The 18,596-nt window shown below is 36.4% G+C and overlaps 1 protein-coding gene across 2 annotated transcripts; it reads right to left on the reverse strand.

Annotated features, from left to right (window-relative positions):
• Window positions 1-2,001: 2,001 nt before the first annotated feature.
• On the reverse strand, window positions 2,002-18,542 carry CEP76 (centrosomal protein 76). Of its 2 annotated transcripts, none has more exons than XM_027525611.1 (12): window positions 18,231-18,542; window positions 17,445-17,600; window positions 16,323-16,404; window positions 15,490-15,714; window positions 14,171-14,356; window positions 12,262-12,359; window positions 11,576-11,704; window positions 9,966-10,154; window positions 7,626-7,792; window positions 6,180-6,513; window positions 4,164-4,381; window positions 2,002-3,766 (listed from the first exon to the last, which is right to left on the reverse strand). In XM_027525611.1, the coding sequence occupies exons 1-12, from the start codon at window positions 18,291-18,293 to the stop codon at window positions 3,628-3,630; spliced, it is 1,986 nt and encodes a 661-aa protein (XP_027381412.1). In that variant the 5' UTR covers window positions 18,294-18,542; the 3' UTR covers window positions 2,002-3,627. The 2 variants fall into 2 exon arrangements, with proteins under 2 accessions (XP_027381412.1, XP_027381413.1); XM_027525612.1 differs by lacking the exon at window positions 18,231-18,542 and adding an exon at window positions 17,950-18,113.
• Between the last annotated feature and the right edge of the window lie 54 nt (window positions 18,543-18,596).

The raw sequence follows: 18,596 nt of genomic DNA on the forward strand, positions 1-18,596 counted from the left end.
AAAAATCCTCAACTAAATAGTATTAACAAAATGAACACAGCAACACATAAAAAGAATTATACACCTTGACCAAGTACAATTCATTCCAGAATTTCAAGGTTGGTTTAACATTTGAAAATCAATTTATGTAATACATCATATCAACAGAATAAGAAACAAAAATCACATAATTACCTCAACAGACACAGAAAGAGTATTTGACAAAACCCGGTAAATGTTTGTGATAACATTTTTTTTAAACTGGAAGTAAAATGGAAATCCTTCAACCTAATAAAGAGCATCAGTGAAAAAAAACAGTTATCATCGCACTTAATAGTAAAAGAATAGATGACTTCCCCTGAGATCATGAACAAGACAAGGATGTCCACCTTCACCACTTCTATTCAACACTGTGCTGGGGGTAGCAGCCAGGGCAATTAGGCAAATAAATGAAAAAATAAGTAAAAGACATCCAGATTGGAAAAGAAGAAAAACTCTCTCTCCTTGCAGACAACATGATTGTGTATAAAGAGAATCCTAAGGAATCCAACAAAAGACAAAAAAAACTGTTAGAATAAATGAGTCCAGCAAGGTCGCAGGATACATCAATACACATAAATCAGTTGTATTTCTATACACCTGCAATTAACAATACAAAAAAAAAAAAAAAATCCATTTACAATAGCATCAAAAATAGGAATAAATGTAACAAAAGAAGTATAAAACTCAGAAAACCACAAAACATCATTGAAGGAAATTAAAGATTTAAAACAAATATGAAGACAACTCATGCTCATGATCCTAAGGCTTAGCATTCATTAAGGCAGTGACACTCCACAAAACAAGGCACAAACTTGAGACAACCCTACTATAACCCTGCCTGCCTTTATGTAGAAATCGACAAGCTGATTATAAAATTCATATGGAATTGCAAAGCACCCATAACAGCCAAAACAACCTTGAAGAAGGACAAAGTTGGAAGATTCTCAAACTTCCCAATTTCAAAACTTATAACAAAGTAGTGATACTCAAAATGTCAGGTACCAGCACAGCAGAAGAGCCTGGTACAGCAGGAATATGAGTTGGTGATTATAACTGAACTTGCACTTCAGACAGAGTGTGCTATGAACATAGGATAAGGTTCTTCAAAATTGGATGCTTTCTAGTTTACATGTTTGGTTATTCTGTTAAGATTTTACATAGGTTTCGGCTAGTCTCTAATAATTTCTTAGCTACCAACGGCTGGAAAGCAATGCTACTCTCATTGGTATAAAAGGTATGTGCATGTTAAAAACAGATCTAACTCCTGTACTTACCTAAAGTAGAAAGTACAAAACTGTTATTTGAGGTAAGAAAAAAAATTACGAAACTGTAGTCTAATCTACTTTGTTTAGAAACCAAAAGTGTGAATTAATTAGTTTAAGCAACTCACGTTCATTAACTAATGCCTTCTAATGGTTAGATATCAAGCACAGGATACTATTTTATGAGCAACACTATTTTTCAAATATAAAGCCTGAATTTTTGACTCAACTCCTGTCTTTGTTAAGAAGTAGAAAAATGATTTTCAAATGTGTGTACCTCCCAGAACTGACAGGTTAAAGATGTTTTTGATCATAGCTAAAAATCTCCACCTCATTGTTAGGAACAATCTTAAGGGCACCTGGAGTGTTGTTAGTTGAAACTGAATTTTATAAGTTTTATTCAACAAGTTTATGCTTGAGTAATGAAGTTTCTAATTTCTGACATTCTATTATAAATACCTATTATATATTACATATGTTTAGAGAACTATGTTAGTGCACATACTGTCAAAATGAACACATTAGAAGCATTATATTTTTTAAAAGTTTACAATTTTAATAGAAAAACAACTTATGACAGAGCTAAATATACAATGTAAATTTAATTTTTAAAAAGAAAAATTATTAGTAAGAGTAGTAGAATTCTAGTGACAAAAAGACTAAAATATTTGGAAATAAACCATCTGTAAAGGAAAATACTAATTCATGCCAGGCTCTATTAAAGTGCATAAAAAGGAAATTTATTTTAGAATTTACACCAAAAGCACATTACAAGTACACGTGTTACTCTGGCACAGTAATGCAGGAAGCTCAGCCACAAAGAAAACACAGCTGTGATCTCATGTATCAGTCTGCCTCCTAGGACATGCCTCACAAATAGTTTGTTCCAAAGGTTGAAAATTACAAGCAATTTTCCCTGTTGATAGCTTTGCAAATAACTCTGGTAACAGACCAAAAAGTCTTAATTCTTATCTTGCTGATTCTCTAAAGTCATGTCAGTCTCAAGAAACTTCTGATTTCTGGTCATTTTCAATAAAAATTGATATGAGAGATATTTTCAGACTTTTAAAACAAGTTATAAATAATTATGTATGTAAAAATTAAAAAGTAAATTTTAGAGTATCTTTAGATTTTAATTTCTAAAATATTATTTTATTTGCCATGTTGAATTAGCGATGAAAAGCATAACTTGCACAGCCACTTGGTATAGTCACTTTCATAAGAAGCTCAGTGGGTGCAGGAATGAATGAGAGCTGTACAGAGAGGTGGGTAGATGGCAAGGCAATCCCATCAGGCAGCTTCTCACAAAGTTTAAACCACTACAGCCTCTTCAAAGTACACTGTTCTCAACTTAAAAACAAACATCAGCATGGAGGCACTCACAGATGCTCATTTTTCAGTGGCCTTACATAATGATTCTCTGATTTACATTCGCCACATACACATGGATGCTTTTATCATAAAGAGAAAAGAAACAAACAAAAACTGTGATTTAAAAAGATAGACTCCATGAGAGGCTAGTAAAGAATGCTGTGACCACAGAAAATCAGCAACAGACTGCCAATATCAATTACAGAAAACAATTTTCAACATACAACAAAAGGGTATAATAAATTTTTTCTAAAATACTCAATTCAAAAATAAATAAGCCAAAAAAAATAAAATACACAATTTGCTTTTACAATGAATCACACTAACAAATATTTATAAATTATTTGTATACTTTCATGTGTAGTTTGTTATTAATATTTATGCTTTTCTGATATGAGTTTATTCTCTGCTCCTGCATCCATGTCTTCCCATAACTCTCTAGAGAGTCACAAATATCCCTGTAGTTATGAGTAAACCACAAAAGTGGTAAATTCATCAAAATGTATTTCACCTATGTAATAAATAAATGTTGTGAAGTTAATTTCTCCTAATTTATATAAAATAATCCCATTACTCTATGAAAAATAATGATAGTATTAACTTCACTATGGCTCAAATCCTTAGGCAAATAACTTTCCGATTACCTGTTAATGCAAAGAAAACTAAGTAAATTTTATTTTCATATTTAAACTACTGACTACTTATAAGCAAAGTAGTATTTATTAAAATAAGATAAACACTTAATTTATACTAACATCCTCTCAGATTTATACAAGTTTTTCATCCTTAATTTTTATACACACATCATGATACTTTTCAAACATTATTAGTGAGGCTTATACAAAAGTTAAATATGACATCGAAGCCAGATTGTGATTTTTAAAGTAATCAACCTCGAAATACCTAGTATTATTATCAATACAATGTGTAAAACTCTAATAAAACACAGGTATAGTCTTATAGAAACTTAGTCCTATAGTACTGAGCGATATTTACAAGCAAACATGATCCAAACAGCACAAGCAGATTCAGGGTAAGTAAACACGCGGACGCGAACTGCCAGGCGCACCTGGTCTCCACGGCAACAGATGATTTCTTCACAGAAAGGAGACCTTAGAAGAGAGAAAATGGATTCAATTAAGAAATGAATTTAGGTTTTACTTTATTTCTAAGAAAGTCGGTATTGAAAAAGATTTTAAAAAATCCTGTCTCTGTTATCAAGGACTCTGCAACTGTGGTAAAACTATTCAAATTATAAACTATTTCCTCATAGCCTATTAAGTTTTTAAAATTACACTAGACAAGATCGGTGATCCTCGACAGAATCACTGGGGAAGCGACCCTGAGCTCTCCAGAGCTACACTCTGGCCCTCATGAATCACAGTCTGAAGCAAGACGACAGGTCACTACAGAAGCTCCCTGTGTGATTCTGAAGTCATTCCTAAATTAGTGCCAAGTGTTCACTGAAATTACGTCAAAAACACCAAAACATCATAAATTCCACCTTACCGAAGACACGTGGCAAACGCGCGCCTCGCATTTCTATACACAAAGTGTATTGGGAACCCTTTAAATGTGTGGCCATCAGGCACAGCCCTTCTGATAGCATCCTGAAACTCTTCATTGCCCGCAGAAATGCTTGTCGTACGCTCAAATTCATAAGATGCCAGAGCTGGTGACAAGAGATAAGAAAGCTGGTCTTCCCAGACAGTAGTGAGGCCAAGGTCCTACAGCAATCGAAATGGAAAAAGCAAATTACAATATTTAAAAAAACTAATTATAATGTTGATTATTTTAATGTATGCCAAGAAAAGATTTTTAAAATGTCATAATTTTCTTAACTTCCTATTACTTATTATAAGGATACAAAGAAGTAAAAATTATAAAAGGAGAAACAGGTATCAGGTTTTACTTCTTAGAGAAATAACAAAAGGCAGCCAATGCAATGATGTTAGTGAAGGCTGCAAATCCTGTACTCCCTTAATACCCACAAGGAAAGACCATCAGGAATTGTCCTACTGAGGAAGACAACATGTCAAGGAATTCTGAGGTCAAATCTTATTTAACTTTAAAGACTTTCACAAGATTGAATCTGCTTAACCTGATTGCTCCCACCATAAACTGAACTGTAGTAGGGGAGAAATGTCAACAAATTGTGCATATAATTAAACTCCAATATTTATTGAACATTTATTCTGTAAAAGGCACCAAAAAGCAGAAGCTACAGGCCCTCTGGGAGCTTAAGACATGCTGAAGGCAATTATAATTTCACTTATGACATCAAATGAACCATTGCTACCTTGACATGTAATTTTTTTAAATGCTACAAACTAAAAATTCTAAATATTTTGATTATTATAATGGATCTAATCTCACATTCTGTTATAACTGGTTTCAAGTGATCCCAAGGGATCACCTCTCTTCTTCCTGTGACTCTTACTTGTAGGCTTATAGTTACTATTAACTTAGCAAGCAACCATCAATGGCATCCACCTCAGCTTTGTTCTCTTTTTTCTAAACAAGTAGTTCTTATAATGTATTAAAATGTCAGTTTCATTTTCAAACAGGAGCTAAGAAAGTAAAAGGCAATACAAGCGATGGAGGTAGGAGATGGAGCCCTGGCCCACCTACTGCTGGAAACACCCTACAAGTGCCACATTCAATACTTTCCAAAACACACTCCTGAAGTTGGCAAGTAGGTAAGAAGATTTCAGAGGCTAAAGCTAAGAGGAACTGGGAGCCCAGAGAACACAGCTGATAACTCAAGAGTGTCGCTGATGGTCTCAAGGAACATGAGAATCAGGTCTTACCCAAGGAGGGGAGTAATAGGGAATCCCAAAAGGTGAATTAGAAATCAACCTTCTGTGGAAGTTCTGGACTCTAGTCTTTGGTTGATTATATGCGTGGCAAGTAACTTTTACCACTCCAAGGCTGCTTTTTCACTCTCTTAATGATTTCTTCTGATGAAAGTAAGTTATTAACATACACTAATCTTTTCCATTATGATCAGTGCTTTTTTATGTTTCCTTTAAGGCCCTTCATGAAATCTAAATGGCAACTAAGAAGCTTGATCTTGTTAGTGATCAGAGAAATGTAAATCAAAGCCACCATGAGGCTATAATCTTATATCTACCTAGTTTAATGTAACAGAAAAACAAAACAACTAAACAAACCAGGAAAACAAATGAAAATGAAAAAATGTAACCCAATATTGTCAATGGGGAATGATTTAAATAAATACAAAGAGAAAATCCAAACAGTAATATTCACAAAAGTCTGAACAAGTCCACCGTTCTTCATTCCTACAAGGACAAGGATGTAATAATTTCTGTAAGTACTGGTGAATTCAGTTTTACTCTTATGACTTTCAAAACCACAACCTTCATAAAGGAAGGGACTGAATTTGTTTTATTTAGGGCCAGGATAGTGATCAAAATTATTTTACATGCCAAAAAAATATATATATCTTTTAAATACATAAACATGAGAAAAATGCAGGAAAGCACAAACCTCAGAGTTAATTACCTTCCTGTGTTCCGACACGAGCAGCCTGAGCTGCATTTCTATCTCGTTGCTTGTCACAGAAGCGTCGATCGTGGACGCACACAGCGGAGGGAAGGGAGGAAGGGACGTGGTGGCCCCTGGAGCACACACGGATTTAACCGCTTCTTCATTCATGGGTTTCCACTTGGACTCATCATTCAGATCAAACACACAGGTTTCCACGGAGTCAGAGGGCTGACAGTTTCCCAGGAACGTCTGATGATTGAAAACACAACCAATTGTTCTATACGGGTACAATGGTTTGGGCTGTTCGGCAGCCGGAGGCTCATCAGGGTTGATAGGTTTGTGGAGGTACCTAAAAAAGGTTAATCATAGTTTTATATAGTAAGAACTCAGAAATTAAGATGACAGCAGCTTACTGAGGGAAAAAATTACTCTAACACTTAAGGTCATAACTACTTCCCAAGACTAGAGTTTAATATTTGTTTCTCCTCCTTGTATTTCCACAATTTGATTACACCACATAGACTGAATGGCACATCTTATGATACAGAAACCAATTTTATTCCTTTAACGTAAGAATATATTCCATGCATAGCATTAAGATCACAAACATTATCCAGGTAACAAAATAATTTAGCCACACATTTTTAGGCACAACTAACTAAAATGATTATCAAACAGGGAAAGAGAAAATCCAGGAAAATGAGAAGCGGGTTCAGGGCTGTGCCTTCAGGGACTCCCACATCTGAGGCAAAATGAAGGAAAACAGAGAACAGCCAGAGAGGAATTACAAAAGCTGAAACACAGTGCTATGAGAGAAGCTAAGGAAGAGAATGTTCCAGGAAGAAGGGAACATTTCAATCTATCAAAATCTGATGACACCGAGAAAATGTAAACTGGATTTACCAACAAGGAGTTGGTAACCATGTCAAATTTTCAAAAGAAATGATTTACAACTTGAATTTATTTTTAGGCTTAGGAACAATCATCAGAAAACACATATGCCTGGACTTCCTTGGCAGTCCAGTGGTTAAGACTCCATGCTTCCACTGCAGGAGGTGTGGGTTCAATCCCTGGTCTGGGTACTAAGATCCCATATGCCGCATGGTACTCCCCCCACCCAAAAAAAGAGCCCAAAACTATATGCCAATTATACAAAATTAAAAGTAAGCATAATTTATTTTTTTAGCATCATCATGTTGGTAAAGAATATTTTTGGTATACAAATTTTCTTAGCTTAGTTCATAGCTATCTTAATTGAGGTAATTTTTTTAACATACCCCAAATTATCAATATGTGCCTTCTGATACCATCAATAAAACAGAACCTACAGTTGACAACATTTACACTATAATGTTATATATCCTATCATAATATCCCTATAAATGTTATATATCCTATCTTAATATCCCTATAAATGTTATATATCCTATCCTAATATCCCTATAAACGTGGCTGACAAACCTGTGTCCTGTTAAACTGTCCCAAAAAGTGACGGTCCCATCAGTGCCACACGTCATGACCCATGCATGGGGCACGCCCTTGGCCTTGGTCCCGACACAGACAAAAGCTTCCAGCCCGTACCCAAGCAGGAGGCTGCACAGAAGGTTGGCATGGTCTTCACAGTCTCCCTGCAAATGAAAGGAAGTAGCAGGAAGTACTTACTCCCTCACTTGGTTTCCACATTAAATATTTAAATACAAAATTTCAATTAAAAAGTATTAACTAAGTTTTATTTTTAATCATTTAGAACAGTGTTAAGCTAAAACAATGAGGGGGGGAAAGAATGTGCATTTTAGAAGCACCTATTTTACAAAGTCAGTGCCTACAAAACTGACAGTCCTAACATACACTTCAAGATTCTATAGTTTACAAAGAACTCACACAACATAGAAGCAGTAAGAATTTTTTTGAAGATTTTTTTTTTGATGTTGACTCTTCTTAAAGTCTTATTAGGTCTGTTACAATATTATTTCTGTTTAATGTTTTGGTTTTTTGGCCTCAAGGCATATAGGATTTTAGTTTCAGAGACCAAACCCTCATCCCCTTAACCACCAGGGAAGTCCCCCCAAATAGTAAGAATTTAACGATAAACAGCTAAAGGGCAAGAACACACAAGATGACAGATCATATAGGAGGAAATTCCAATAAATGGGAAAACACTCAAAACAATTATTTAAAAAATATCTATTTACTTTATCATTTTAAGGAAATACACACCAAAATATGACTGGATAAAAACCAACAATGGCTGTCATTAGGGCAGGTTATATAGGGCTTCCCTTTTTCTTGTGTAAACTCTCTTTGATAATGTTACATTACTTTCACAATTTAAAGAAATTATAAAAACTACAAAAATAATAGAAAATGTCCATTTTCTGTGAAAAACCTTGTTCAAATATTACACAGTAAGGCTATAATTATATGAAGATATGTATGTAAGTGTAGGACTACAGGTAACATATTGGAGAAGGAAATGGCAACCCACTCCAGTGTTCTTGCCTGCAGAATATCAGGGACAGGGGAGCCCGGTAGGCTGCTGTCTCTGGGGTCACACAGAGTCGGACACTACTGAAGTGACTTAGCATAGCATAGCATAGCACAGATAACATACAAAAGCAAAACAACTACTGATTTCAGAGTTAGAATGAGGGATGAGCTCTCGGCCCCCAAATTCTGCACTGGTAGCTCTACACTGCTGTCTTTCAGTTAACAATAATAAAACAAACAGCATCTGATAAATGTTAAACTGACTTTTGAAAACCATTAATACCCAACCTTTTAGACCTAGTCAGTCATTTCTGTACAATGAGATTCTGTATTAGGAAAAAAAATCTCAAAAGAAAAAAATAACAATACAACCAAAGATATTCAATGCAAACATTCATTCACAGTGATATCAAAAATTTGGAAGCAAGACTAACTTAGCCAAAAGAAACAGTTCCTATGATGGCAAAACCATTAGGTAGATTTCATGTATCAGCTAATAAAAATTTCATTCAGACATTCAAAGCTGGAGATCACAGTATCTGAGCAACACATGGGAAAATGTTCACAGTATAAAGCTAATTTATAAAGCAGGGCACACAATTCTATTTATATCAATTGCAGTTATGGGAAAAATATATACACAGGAGAAAAACTTATATAAAAATAGATGAAAAATAGAATTATGGGTGAAATTTCACCTTCACTATTATAAAACTAATATTTTTTAAGAAAAACATTTTTAGTAATTTTCAAAGTTCAAGATGTGCTTTCTCCTCAAATGAACTCAAGAAAATAGTGAATCAAAAGGGGTGATTATTTGTTTTACAAAACAATTATTTGGCTAATCATTTTAAATATGTACAATATATTCCTACTATATTTGAAGTTTTTAAGTTTAAATCTGGAATTACAACTAGGAAATAAATAATTTTTTGATAAATAATGTTTAACTGTTTTCAATTGTCTTAAGATAAAATCCTTACAATCGACAATCAATCTCTAATCTAAGTTGTTTTTCCCATTCTGTAAGCTCTGCCTTGTGAATACCTATATGTACTATTTATACAACTTCAGACTAAAAATTATTTCAAAACAATAATACATTAAAGAAATTTTTTTTTTCATTCTGTTTCAAAAGAGTTGGAACGCTAAAGAATCTAATTTTTATAATACTATCAACAATTTCAGAACACAGGAAATTACAAAATACCCCAATATATACTTTTTTCCTAAGTTAATTCTTTTACAAATATACCATCAACTCACAGTAACTACAAGGTACTGGTTTTTAGTTCTAGTATGTGTGTAGGATACCTTGTTTCTACAGAGAAAGGCCAGCAGAGTGCACCACTGCTCCTGTTTACCTCCTCCTCCGATAACAGGGGCTCGTTCATAACCAAGGACATTGACAAATCTTGCTGCTTGCCTTGGAGTGTCCAAAAGCCTTCCAGCTCGAAGTGGTTTGACATAAGAACAGACTGGTCGGTTAATCCCATTTTCATCCTGGAGGGGAAGGGAAAACATTATCTGTAGTGACAGTTAATCATTCCCAATCTTAACACTTTGTCTCAGAACACATCAGAGAGAAAATAATCCTGGACACCACTTGAGCACTTGCTTACTTTGCATCCAGCACTAGGCTACTGAGTGTTGTACATACAATTTTTCTCTTAATTCTCATAACTTCTCTTCAAAGCCTATGACATTAAGAACTTAAATCATCATATGACCTAGCAACCCCACCCCTGGATATGTGTCCAAACCAACTGAAGTCAGTGTCTCAAAGACACAGCTACACACCAATCCCATCACTGAAGCATCACTCACAACTGCCAAGGCATGGAAACACCTAAGTGGATGTCAAGGGATGAGCAGATAAAGAAGGCATGGGGTATTATTCAGCTCTTCCATGGGCCACTTCCCTGGCCCACTTCCCCCTCCCTTCCTGTCCTCTCTGGTCCAACGGGGCAGTGAATGACTACACTCCAGACTACACAAACAGGAGGGAGCCAGTTATACTTGGGCTGGTTTCTCTTCGCCCTTGTCCCAATGTTGCTGCTCCCTTCCTGCCCTGTCAGTCAACATACAGACAAGGCTGTCAGGAAGTCAGAAGATATTCCCGCATTTCCATCACAACCAACTATGCCCTCCATTCCCAAGCTCCTCATCTAGAAAGTGAACCACCTTTAGCCTGTCCTAAAAGCTAGGGAGTGTAGGGAAAAGCTACATAAATGTACAGGATCTGAGACGCAGTACTCACAACACTACACTCATATGATTTCGTAACACCTACACAAGACTGAATACATAGAAAAATATCTGAATGATTCCTCAGAAGTCATAAAAGGATCTGATTATTTATGTTGGTTTACTAATGAGAGAAAACGGGCTTAGGATACAGAAAAAATAGAGGCAGAGATACATAACTGAAATGCTATAGTTAAATATGACTGGTCATCAGCTTAGGGATCTTGGCTGAACAGACTTATTACATGTAATACTCTTTGTCTTAAAAAATACCCTAACAAAAAAATACACGCCTACACTACCAATTCTGCACCTGAAAGCTGAATTTACACGTAAATTGCAAAGTGTCCTACTACTTACCTAGTACAAAGTATCAATGGAGGACATACTCCAAGTTAAACAAAATGAGTTTTCATTTAGTTTAAATTAAACATGTTCAAAAATGGTTTAGAAAAAGAATAACTGAAAATAAAAAGCAAAGTAAAACAAAGATTGTGAAATATCACTCACCTACTTACTACTGTCAGATTATTACAAAATCAGCATTTTGTTTTATAAATAAATTTTCACTTATCTGGAATAAATACATTTTACAAATTAAAGTTAATTGAAATTGATGTTTACAACCAGTAAATCTCAAATATAGCTGTGAAACTTTTCTCATACAATTTACAAACCTGTGCAAAAATCTTCACCAGTCGTGAATTGTGTGAGGGTCGAATTTGCAAGTATTCTCTCCACCACTGCTTAGCATACACAAGAAACAATCGCTCTTTCTCTGCAGTTTTCTGACGTTCCAAAGCAAGCTTGAAATTTAAAAATATACTTATCAATTTACATTCATTCTCTTCAATAATGATCACAAAATATGGAACAAGTCTACACACCTCCTCCATCTTTAGCACTACTCAATCAGGACACCATCATCCCTAAGGGCCCCTAAGTGGCCTCCCTGTTCTCACACTTCCCAGGACAATCCAGTCTCCATGCCAATCGTGCTCAATCATGTCTGACTCTCTGTGACCCCATGGTTTCTGGCCTGCCAGGCTTCTCTGTCCATGGGATTCTCCAGGCAAGAATACTAGAGTAGGCTGCCACTGCCTCCTCCAGGGTACCTTCCCGACACAGGGATCGAACCCAAGCCCCATGTATCCTGCATTACAGGCAGGTTCTTTACCAGTGAGACACCTGGGAAGCCCCCATACCAGTCAGAGCTACCTTTTTTGATCCCAGACAAAAATTTCTAAATAATGTTATACTATTATTCTCTTGCTTACAACTAATAAATGATAATTTTCTAAAAAGAGAACACTTCCTAGGATTTATAAAAACACACAAAGAAGAGAAACTCAGGATTATTTACCTGTGTGTTCACTACTTCTTGAGATAATGTTTGATTGAGCGGTGGGTACATCTCAAGTTTTATATTTAAAATTCCCACAGAAACTTTTGATTCTGTGCCTGTAAATGTAAATAAATGTAACTTCAGAAGTTTCAACACTCAGTATATTTAGTCAATCAAAGCTTAACCAAAATAATTTAAGAATTTTGTGTTTTATCACTTACATGGAATAAAGACAATATTCAAACTCACCTTTTACATTCATATTAAAAACGACCCAGCTCAAATTAGCTTTTATTTTGTTCAAAAACTTTTATCGAGTTATAAGGAGATTACCTGTTTTCCTAGCTTTTCAATCACATTTTAAGGGACTTTTTCAGACCTAAAGGATTTATGATTCTTGATTTTTATCTTCATTAAAAACAAAGTCAAAGCAACTGTTAATGCCTCATTCTCAGAAAACATTTATACATTTTGCCCCATATAGTAATTTCCATTTATCCCTTCCCATTTTTCACATTACATATGAGTACAAATTTTTAATCCACACCTGGACTTCAAGAATTAGAAAACAAATATACTTCACACCATAACTATTTAATATTTCTCTGATAAACCAGAAATTTCCAGGTCATTACTATGGTTATTGTGTTAGGCTTATATTTAAAATCAAACAATGGGTATCTCTTTTGAAAATAAATCTCCTACATAAAGCTTTTCCCCTACTATTTACTTAAGGAAAAATGTATTCTGGGTCTAACCTATCGAAATCTAACTTACTAAAGCTCTACTGTCCACCGGTCAAACTTAACTCTGTAATCAAATTTCAATACCAAAATAATTCCATTATATGTAATGCTTACAACAGTGCAGCTTTGCCTTTCATTCCACTAGCAAATATGTATTATATATCAGGGAATCTGCAAGAACCCAGGGATACAATGGTGACAATACCCTGATCTCCAAGGGTACACTGACGACACCAGCACTGAGCAAGTGAACACTTCTGGGAGCCCCTGTCCCACCTGTATAAGGTGAGAGGAACACCTACTCCACATTCTATAAGAACCTACCCTGGCAGGGCCGGGGTACAAGCTATCATGTATGGGTGCATGCCTGCATGTTTGTGTAAAGAAATCTTAACTTTCTTTTCTGTTTGTTTAAATCAAAACATATTTAATTAAGAAACTAATAATGCAATATTACCCAAACAAAATGTAAGCATATGTTCAATTATCATGTTCCATATTTCAGAGAAGAGGCATTAAGGGTTTATGCCATAAGTTTATTTACAAACATATCTAGGATGCTGAGTTCAAGGGATTGATCCTTTTACGAGACTGCACCTCTTAATATGCTCCTCTTCCTATCTGTCTCATGGATTACTTTTTAAGCAGTTGGTGTCTTACTATAAAGAAAGGTGCAGCAAATCCAGACCCAAAGAACAAAGTCATCATGGTATATTCTTCCCTGGACCCTCCTCATAGTGGCTCCGACGAACCACAGAGGTTGTGAACCTCCGGATGCTCTGCCCCAACATAGCACTGTTGGACGCTCTACAAAAGATCCAGAGACGGGAGGCAGAAGAAATGGCGGCTGCAAACCTACCGCTCCTTGCCTCACGACCTTGCTCCTCTAACTGCCTAATTTCTTTTTAGCAAATAAATTTGGAGAGGAAAAGCCCTAGAGATTTCTTTATGTATCTCCCAGAAATTTTTTTTTCCCCTTTAAACAAGGCCAGAGTGACAGAGAAGTTCAGTATTCACACTACTCAAGACACTTCCTCAGACTCCGATACTGGAGTCCAACTGTAATTCCAACAAATTCTTTCTACATGTTTCCCTCTTGGTTTACAAAGGCATTTTTAAAACATAAAATGTATTTATGAACTGTGGCTATAAAAAGGTAACAGTGATATTAATCGTCATACCTACACCCATAAGTTCCACAGTAAGATTGGTCACTCCATTTTCTGAACCCAACACTGATCGCCATTCAAGAAAATAGGATGCAACTAAAGTGGTCTCAGCAAATATGTCTGTCTTGATTAGCACCATATGAACTGGGTCACTTATTGATAACATTGTGGTAGAGTCAGCCATTCTAGTTCCATCACCTAGCAACATAAACCAAAAACATTACACCACGTGACATATCCAGTTAGGCCAACGTAAAACAATATTTTCACTGAAAAGGATACTAATAATAAACATATAAAACCAAACAGAGTAAGTCAGCAATGTCTCAGAAAGCACACAACAGAGTGGGAATAAGAGTATAGTCCCATTTCTGTTGCTAACTTTTCAGAAGACTTGTGGAACTGTGACAAGTTATCTAGTTACTTAATGCATATTGGTGTTTTCTGACCTTTAAGAGGTTAAGTCTATTCTTCAAAAGTATATAAATAAAGTATATATTACCACTATAAAAATCATTGCAATATGTCAACATTATTCCCCAAAATATCTTTATCCCTAAAGCTCCAGGAGTTGATGGACAGGGAAGCCTGGCGTGCTGCAGTCCATGGGGTGGCAAAGAGTCAGACATGACTGAATGATTGAACTGAACTGAAATGAAACCTCTAAGGAAAAAAACACTGTATTATCTACACACAAGTAAAAGATTCAGCACCTTCGAGCTACCAATTTAAGCCAGTAACTGCCTTATTAAGGTAATACTTTTCACCGGGTAAAAAATAATAAAATTTTAGTAGTACACTAGCCATTTCAGCAATCTAAAATTCTGAATGTTTAACACTACAACTTTGTTAAGTTTACAAATATAAACATTTTGACATCCAAAACTAAGATATGACACTTTTACAGGAAGAAACAATGTAAAAAATTATAGTAATTAAATACAATAATTTTAAAGTCTTAAAAATTATGAGTTATAGATTCACGTCTAAACTCTCACTTACTGTAAAAGGTACTAATGTCGTAAATCAAGTCATCTTTCAGAAATGAAGAGGATTCCCTCTCATTCTCCACCTAACAAGCATTTAAATTTTTACTACTAAAGAATCAACCATTAAAAGTCAAAAGTAACCTCCAGGGACAACTAGCCAAAAATAAAGCAAGAAGGTAGGTAGTAGTAATTTACTTAGGAAAAAAGCAGTAAGGGAAAAAACAAAAGACTGGGGAGATTCATCCATTATAAATCTCTTAAGCAAAAGCTGTTAAAGTTGTTCTGTGATAAGATCTAACAAAGATTTACAAAATTAAATGACAGTTTATCATTGCTCCTTACCTAAATTTTCTCTGTGTACTTCAAGTAAAAAGCCGTCATGAAAATCTGGTTCACAGGCACACGGAACAGGTTTAGAACGAAAACGTTGGTTTCGAAAATGTAAACATAAAGTAAAGGTTGAACAAGCTTGTCCAGGTAAAGGCTCAGGTTCTTGCAGATGTTCCAAGAAAGCTTTTCCACCCAAAACCTGAAGGTAAAGATACCTCCGTGTTGGATCAATATTAGCTGTAAAGTGTAGCAATACATATGAGGAAACTGCCAATCAACTTAAGCAACGTGATCAAGACAACAGGAAATAACTTGACAGGAATAAAACTAAAGACTAAAAAAAAGGAAGAGTAACAAATCTACTATATACCAGACTTATTTGTACCAAGGGAAGAAAAAATACATAATAGGATATCTTTTTGTGATTTATATTTTGGCTATTTTCTTCCAGCTAGACAGGAGTTGGAGCCAAGGTTTAGGATATCTTTATTTTTTTTCTTTAGTTTCTTATACAACAAATTATTTCGGATAATTACCAACTCAGCAAGTATACTTATTAGATAATTACACTGCCATTAAAAAAGGCTGTACAATTTATAAAATATATTAATAAAACATGAAAAACAAATAGTCCTGCTTTTGCTTCCACTCAGCTATACACTAAATCTTTGATACACTTTATGCAAAATAGAATCTAAGTTTTCTGGATGATTTATCAGAAAAACATAAGTACCTCATTCTGGAAAAAAAAATCGAAATGCTTTCTCTCAAATACAAAACACTACAGCACATCTATATGCAATACTATCCACAACTAAATTAATGTTAAAAAGAGATAAACATACTTTTTTTTAATAACGTTGATTGTCTGTCAGTAAAACAAACAGGTTGTTTTGGAGAGGAAGGGAGTTCTTGATCAACATTATCCTGGAATGGCAGAAAAAAAATCAAAACAAATTAGAAAACAAAAATTACAGTTAGAAAATGCCAATAATGGGACTAAGAAATGAACTAAAAGTAGACAGGATAAAGCCCCCTCAAAATGCCCTTACTCTCCTAACATAGTCAGAATAATGAAAAGTCTTCTGAAACAATAATGCAACTAATTGGTCACTCCTAAAGTCTAGCATGAAGGAATTCATGATCTTCAAGCCATGTCCACCGAATGCTAAAACAAATTCTTAACACTTTACAGAAGGTTAAACTTTATCCAAACCTCATATGACATCTGGCTTGTGGTTCCACCAGGAACAGAACTGATTTTAATAAGGAAGTGACATTCACACAGCAGAAGCTATTACTAGGTCAGTTTTTATAACAAATGAGTTTATAAACCTCAAAAACCAAAAAAGGATGCTGGACTAAAATACTTATTCTCTGGTGTATTACGAAGTCCATCCAATTTCCACATTATGTTACCCAGGTATTGAGGTCACAGTCTCTCATTATTGCCTCACTTTCAAAAGACCTACTTACTAATTTGTGCACTGAGAGGCATCACCTCACTACTGACCTATTTATGTGAAAAGAGTTGAAAGTTCTTATGTAGACAATTCCTTAAAGAAACAATCTGTTCATCTTAGAGAACACAGCACCAAACAATGTGTTTACTTCAAAAATAAGCTTTGTGTAGAAAGATTTCAGAGTATTAATTTAGAAAAAATACAGTTGGCGTGAACTAATTTGACTAATATACACACTTAAAGTTTCAGACCTAGAGAATAAGAGAAAACTCTCACTGTAAAGGGAATAATTAGGTCCATAATTTCCATTTCACTGATAAATAATCCTACCCGCTCGACTCAGGGGTAAAGTAGCTCATTCCTGAGACACAGATATTACTAGACAAAATGATCTTCTTTAAATAGTTTCACTAAAGAGAGGCCCCAAATTGGACCCTAAGAGTGGTGTTAAACATAAGAATGTACTTAAGACTTTCAAATGTCTTCCTCTAAAAGATTACTCACAGTAACAAAATTAAGTTCTTTCATCACATCATCAATGATTCCCCGGCGTTTAAGGGCTTTGATCAAATCTTCGGTTGATAGCTGTTGTTGATCAGGTGCCAATTCTTCCCGAATCGTCTCAGCAAGGATTTCTCTTATCCTGCCATGGACATCCATCTAGGCAGAAAACTCGCATTAGGACTTAAAACGTTATATAGCAGTCAAAGATAGCCATCTTTCCAAAATATTGACCCCAAAATAACAACAGTGAGAGAGGAGTTAAACTCGGGAAGGTTTCTCAAGTAACAGTGTGAGATTGTTCCGGAAATTCACTGAGAATAAAGGTAAGATTTTTAAAGGAAAAAAAACTTTAAGGATAAATATTTTTAACTCTAAAAATAAGCTCTAAGCTTATCTATTACATTTGCTAGCACTTCCCCACAAGTAACACTTGACTGAAACCAGTCTTTTGAGAGTAGAGCAGAGCAGTGGAGGAGCGACCAAAGGCCAAAAGTAAACTCTCAACCTTTTAGTTGTGGCCGAGGGTTAACGGAGTGACCCTTTACGCGTCTGGGGGAGACAGTGGGGGTCAGGACCGCCGCGGGGCAGAGAGAAAACAAAAAATTTTTGTTTTGCTAACACTCGGCACGGGGCGGCGGCTGGAGCCCCGGCCGACCCCGAGGACCGGAAGCCCCTCCGTGCCGCCCCCCCCCCCACCCCCGTGAAGTGGAGGCCTCCGGCCCCACAGTCCTCTCCCCGCGGATCAGCGGTGCCCGCTGGCCCAGCCCCGCCCGCCCGCCGCCTCACCTTGCTCAGCTGCTGGTGGATAAGCTGCTTCAGCTCGGACGCCTTTTCCGGCGGCAGCGACATGCTGGGCTCCCCCTCGGTCGCGCCGGCGGCCGCAGCGTCTCCGTGGCGGAGCCAGAGCCCGCGACCGCTGGCCTCGCGCGCTCCCGGGGCCGCCGCGTCAGGCAGGCGGGGGAACCGGGAGGCTCCAACTGCTGTTTCCAAACGGCGGCTGGGCTGTCCCCGCGCCGCCTGTCAGTCACCTCGGCTGGCGCCCCTGCTCGGCCCCGCCCGCAGACTCCGCGCCGTGCCCGCCAGCCCGTTCCCACGCGCCGCCCCGGCCGCCACCCCCGCCCGCAGCCCCTCCCGCGCGCCGCCCCGGCAGGC

This window comes from Bos indicus x Bos taurus, chromosome 24 (genome assembly GCF_003369695.1).
Source record: "Bos indicus x Bos taurus breed Angus x Brahman F1 hybrid chromosome 24, Bos_hybrid_MaternalHap_v2.0, whole genome shotgun sequence".
Classification (NCBI taxonomy): Eukaryota; Metazoa; Chordata; class Mammalia; order Artiodactyla; family Bovidae; genus Bos; species Bos indicus x Bos taurus.

What these genes read in the sequence shown, in the direction of transcription:
- CEP76 (XM_027525611.1), bottom strand. Translation starts at nt 18,293, where the DNA reads ATGTCGCTGCCGCCGGAAAAGGCGTCCGAGCTGAAGCAGCTTATCCAC. An exon ending in CCTTTCTCTGTAGAAACAAG is followed by an intron (nt 7,793 to 9,965) that starts GTATCCTACACA and finishes TTTCATTTGCAG; the next exon opens with GGAGACTGTGAAGACCATGC. An exon ending in TCGTGTCGGAACACAGGAAG is followed by an intron (nt 4,382 to 6,179) that starts GTAATTAACTCT and finishes CGATTGCTGTAG; the next exon opens with GACCTTGGCCTCACTACTGT.